Genomic DNA, 6,000 nt, shown 5'->3' with positions numbered 1-6,000 from the left:
ACATGTTTTCCTATTGTACCGAAGACTGTAAAACCAAACAAAAACCAAGAAATTTTTCAGTTGAAAAAAATGCGCCTCTGATAAGATTAGTTCATGGGCTAGGTAACTAAAAATTCTTTATTATAGTGCTACAAAGAGATACACTCTGAATTATATATCGTTAGATTAGATCAAAACTTCATGGCTCAGTGAACAAACACAAAAATTGACGCTGCAGAATTCACCACTGGGCGTGGTAGTTTTTTTTTTTAATCAAACATCAACAAAGACTGCCTTGGAAGATATTTAAATGTGAGAAGTTATGTTAATTGATAGGATATCTTTTGTAAACGTAATATAAAAATCCTAACAGGTTAACAAAATCTTCAGGTTTTGAAGGTTTGTTAACTTTCCTGGGTGCTCACATTTCATCGCATCAGAGACTGCAACTCTATGCAGTATATGGGTTCAGAATAAAGGGAATTTTACTTAATATTCATTCTTTTTATAAATATATTCAAATTTAGTTGTTAGCCCCTGTGATCGCATTGGAACTATTAAAGATCGAAGTGAATATAGAATATGTCCACTTTTAACGAACCATCCGTTATGATAGCTATGCTGACACGATGTGTTAAAAACGAAGGGTAACGACCGTAATCTGAATCCCAGATTGAAAAAGTAAAATATTGATTACGTCCCTTTACAGAGCTCTTTGATAACTAAGCTAGATATGACATTTTGGCGGGAGATAGCGATGAATGTAAACTTCAGTCGAAGTCTGATGAATTCCAGCGATTGCATTTCATTTAATTGACTATTGGTATAGTCTCCTGTCGCTTGTATGTGTGCTATTTATGACACATTGTCAGGGCTGTCTGAATGCACCTATCTCAGAATCGAAGCGACATTACTAAAACACTGTCTGCGTGATTTAAGCACGATTTGTATCATTCGCGAAACATAAATCATTATATATACTAGTTATCATGGTCAGAGGAAGAAGAAATACAAATACACAAAATGATGTTGACAAACAAGATTGTCCATCAAAAACGAAGACTGAAGGAACGAAAGCAAGCATACTAAAGAACAAAGCCGACTGTGGTGAAGACAGTGGAACCCGGAGGAAAAAGAGAAAGTCCGATGTAGATGTTGTTGAAAATAAAGGGGAAGGAAAGGAAGTGGGTTTAAAGAAAAGCAAAGTTTCAACCAGGATCAAGTCAAGTGTTGGTGACAAGTTGAAAAACGGTAATATCCGTGGAAAAGTAAAACAAGAAGTCGAGAGAACTGTTAAAAAAGAACCAGCAGGTGAAAGTGACGTTGCCAAGAAACCAGTGGGACAGAAGACGAGAAAAGTGTCAAAACAAGCAGCGAAATCTGCGGTAAAGATTAAAAGTCAACCAAAGTGTGCCAGTCTGCCTGCCATTTCTAAATTTAACCTGTCATCTCATAAGTGTGCGAAACGTGTAGGAGCTCATGTTTCCATTGCAGGTGAATTAAGTCCCTTCACTCGATACTATTGGCTTTTCTAATCCAGAATGTCTTTTGGTGGTGGTATATCATGCAAATAGTATAGGTCAACTACACATACACATACTGTCTCAAATCACTACAGTTATGGATCACTGCATCTACAGCAAGTTTGAAACCTCTTTAGTGTAATAATCTCCTAATTACAGGTAGTTTGTTTTGAAGTTTTAAGACCACAGGGGATCAGGAATTATCACATTTGGCATGTTTGGACTTTCCTGATATGTAAATGAGTATTGATTTTATGGTTCAGGGATTTAGATAAATTTATACATTTTCAAAAACATTTGATACTGAAATAATTGGATATGACAACATATTGAAATGTCTTTTGTGTCCTTCACTCTTACAGGTGGCCTCTATAATGCTGTAGATGCTGCTGTTTTTCATGGAGCAAAAGCATTTGGATTGTTTCTGAAATCACAACGACAGTGGAATTCAAAGCCATTGCTTGATAAAGATGCAGAAAAATTTAGAAATGCGTATCAGGTAAACTTTTATGGAAGTTAATGTGGTGAAAATAATTTAAATGGTCATGCCACTGAACAAAAACCATGTATGTGAAAGACATTGAGGATATATAAAGATCTCCTGTCTTATTTCACTGTTTGTTTATATGCAGTATTGAAACACATTTACCAATTTTTAGCCTAGGAGCTTGGATTCTGTGCCAAATATTGCAAAAGTAAGAGTCATATTGGGTATAAGGGAGCTTTGATACAAGTCACTGTGACATTGTATTTTCGATCAGGAAGCAGGATTCTCCCCAGGTGACATCCTCCCTCATGGCTCTTACCTGATGAATTGTGGTTCGTCTAACCCAGAAACCCTCCAGAAAAGTAGGGATACCCTTGTTGATGAACTTCAGAGATGTGAAAAGCTTGGTCTGACGCTGTACAACTTCCATCCTGGTACATGTCTGCATGCTTTTAATATTGTATTAGCTAACTTTGTGCGATGACTTAAATTTTACATGATATAAATAATGAATTGGTACGATAAATTATCTTGTAGATAACAAAAATGACACAGATTACAGGCTGATATTTTTGTACAGGATCAAGCTGTGGCAATATCACCACTGACCAATCACTAGCCCTGATTGCTGAAAGTATCAACATGGCTCACACAAAGACCAAATTTGTCATAACAGGTATTTAGTGTATTGTATACATTGTAGCACTTGTATTAGGAATATATATTCCCACCACAGCTGTAAAAATAAGACAAGTTGCACTAAATCATGTGGGGAAAAAATGTCTTGGCATGTAGATGAACAAAAACTTGACAAGTTGTTTCTCAAATGAAACTTCCTGAAAATATGTTCTTGAAGAGAAGTTATTTGTCTGAATGTTGTTGAAATTTTACTGTTCTGTAAGCTTACTCTTCATGAAAGGAGAAAAACTGACTAAAAAGAAAACATTGAAAGAATTGTTCTGTTGATGGTTTTTCAGGAGTTTTGGAATGTCTAATTGTATGTATACATACTGTACTGATGGGAAGAATTTTTGTTCTACTATTTCAGTCATAGAAAATATGAGCTGTCAAGGTAGCACAGTTGGAGGAAAATTCCAGGAATTGAGAGAAATCATTGACAAGGTGAAGAATAAGGCTAGAATTGGAGTGTGTCTTGACACTTGCCATGCTTTTGCTGCAGGTAAGATCATAATGTAAAAGGAACATGGGATATGCTGAACATTCTAGAGTGATTTTATCTCGGGAAAATGTCCATAGACAGCACAATCACTCGTTACCCATTAGAATTTATAATTAATAAAAAGTAAGCCTTTGTCACAATACCTAGTGATTAACTGAGAGCAACAGCATGCTTTAAAATACTTGTAGTCAAATGATTCTTTATAAACCCACTGTCTTCAGATGGTGGGCCGCTCCGGCGTCTGGTGTCTGTTGAACGTCTGTTTGTTCTTATACAATTCGTGTTATCACTATTTCTCAAGAAAATACTGGATATATCATTTTCAAATTTTGCATGTAGATTTACCTTGGTCCATGGTAGTTGTGCATGGTGTCATTTTGAACAGATCTGAAAAATAAAAACGAAGACGGACGTCAATCTTGGATTATGACAGGGTTGTTTGTTATCACAATTTCTTGAGAAGTTTTGGATGGATCATTCTCATATTTCATATGTAGGTTCCTCTTGATCTGTAGTTTTTTGAGGCTGATTGGAAAAACAAGATGGCTGAGAAGTAATGAATGAATCTTTTGAAAATTTCATATGGAGGTTCCTTTTGTTTCCTTGTTGTGCCTTTTTAATTTTTGGACTGATCAGAAGAACAAAATGGCTAGCAGGTGGCCATTCTTGGATTTTGACTATGAAGGCTTGTTATCAGTTTTTCTACAAAAGAACTGGATGGGTCTTTCTCAGATTTTAACAGGTGTTCTCCTTGGTCCCAAATCTTTTCATTTTGATTGTTGAACCAGGAAAACAAAATGGCTGACAGACGTCTTGGATTTGACAGGTAAAGATCTTTAGAGGAGTTTTCAAATTTCATGTAATAAAGAGCAAATCGAAGGAAATATAGGGAAACAGTCCTAGATTTACAGACCAAATCAAGATCAAACAATAGCAGGTTCCAAGTTTCCTGTGGGATCTCTCGTTCATCTTCATCAAACAATGTTTGAATGTTTGTTGTTGTATTGTATAGCAACATTTTATCCATCACCAAAATGTGATTAGTCACTAAAAATGTGAAATTATCATGTCAGAATTAACAAAAGTATTTGCATTTACATAATTTACTCTGTAAGTCCTTGAAACCAAAAGCATTTGTAGGCTTAGACATTCCATGGATTCCACTTCATTGTAGGTCATGACCTGTCCAGTCAGTCTGGATTTGAAAAGATGATGGCGGAGTTTGGGACAGTAGTTGGTTTTCAGTACCTAAAGGCTATGCACCTTAATGATTCTAAAGGTATGTATTAGAAGCTCAAAGTTAAATTGGAAGATGTTTTCTTGAAATAGATATAATTGTTTTAAGGTTTAGAGTTGTCCTATTTGATATAGTACAATCTAATGTTAAACAATTAAAACTTTAAAGACATATTACCACATGTTTGTGAAACTGTATTATGTATATTTACTTCATTATGTTTTGACTTTGTCGTGAATGTAAATGACTGTTTTGTTTAATATATTTCTTACTGCATTGTGAAGTATTACCTGGATTGTAAACTTCTCCTTGTGATAAAGTAATTTCTCTCGATATTATACATTTATCATACAATTCTGATACTTCATTTGTCCCCTGCTTATTTCAGAGAAAGGGAAATATTCACTTGAGAAAATCTATCTGTCTTTCATTTCTGCTTTAGTTTCTGTGCAATAAATGTGACTGGATTTCACATTTATGCTAAATTAGTAAGGTACTTCATTTCTGATTGGCCAATTGGTTCCCATACATTAATTTTGCTAAATATCAGTGAATTTCTTAACATCCTTAAGCTAGACTTCAGCTCCTGATATTATACAATTCTGATATTGTAACTCACTCCTGATATTATACATTTCTGATATTGTAATTCACTTCTGATATTATACATTTCTGATATTGTCATTCACTCCTGATATTATACATTTCTGATATTGTAACTCACTCCTGATATTATACATTTCTGATATTGTAATTCACTCCTGATATTATACATTTCTGATATTGTAACTCACTTCTGATATTATACATTTCTGATATTGTAACTCACTTCTGATATTATACATTTCTGATATTGTAATTCACTCCTGATATTATACATTTCTGATATTGTCATTCACTCCTGATATTATACATTTCTGATATTGTCATTCACTCCTGATATTATACATTTCTGATATTGTCATTCACTCCTGATATTATACATTTCTGATACATTTCTGATATTGTCATTCACTCCTGATATTATACATTTCTGACATTGTCATTCACTCCTGATATTATACATTTCTGTTATTGTAATTTTTTCCTGTTATATATTTCTTAAACTGATGCTGTAATCAATTCACTCCTGATGTTACTCCTTTCTGCTGTTAAAATTCCCTACTGATATTATGAATTTCTCTTGTAAGGTACTGTGGGTTGTCACCTTGACCGCCATGAGAACATAGGACGTGGCCACATTGGGATTGAAGGCTTCAGACGTGTCATGTGTGATCCCAGATTCAACAATATGCCCATGATTCTAGAAACACCACCTGCCTCAGACGACATTTACACAAAAGAGATTAAACTGTTACATTCCATTTGTAAATCATAAAAGGGAACAATTTATTTCATAAAGGACGATTCTTTCATGTTCCACCCAACAGCCTTTGCAAAAACTACACCTTTGCCAAGCTATCAGCATTAAGTTGAATTAATCAATCAACTTTTAGATCACCTGACACAAAGTCTCAAAGTGACTCACATAATGAATTGTGATTGCCTTCTTTCCAGCATCTTAAACATTTAACATTTGCAACTTCTTCTGGAA

At 34.5% G+C, this 6,000-nt stretch overlaps 1 protein-coding gene across 1 annotated transcript; it reads left to right on the top strand.

The window, feature by feature from the left end:
- Window positions 1-968: 968 nt before the first annotated feature.
- LOC132556321 (probable endonuclease 4) lies at window positions 969-5,906 on the top strand. The gene is made up of 7 exons (XM_060220704.1): window positions 969-1,473; window positions 1,865-2,001; window positions 2,264-2,423; window positions 2,570-2,665; window positions 3,038-3,169; window positions 4,344-4,448; window positions 5,597-5,906. The coding sequence occupies exons 1-7, from the start codon at window positions 969-971 to the stop codon at window positions 5,782-5,784; spliced, it is 1,323 nt and encodes a 440-aa protein (XP_060076687.1). The 3' UTR covers window positions 5,785-5,906.
- Window positions 5,907-6,000: the final 94 nt, after the last annotated feature.

This window comes from Ylistrum balloti, unplaced genomic scaffold (assembly GCF_031769215.1).
Source record: "Ylistrum balloti isolate Yb309-2 unplaced genomic scaffold, AGI_CSIRO_Ybal_v1 Utg370558, whole genome shotgun sequence".
In the NCBI taxonomy this organism is placed as follows: Eukaryota; Metazoa; Mollusca; class Bivalvia; order Pectinida; family Pectinidae; genus Ylistrum; species Ylistrum balloti.
Note: the sequence above shows the minus strand (reverse complement) of the source record. Positions and strands in the feature narration are given on the sequence as shown.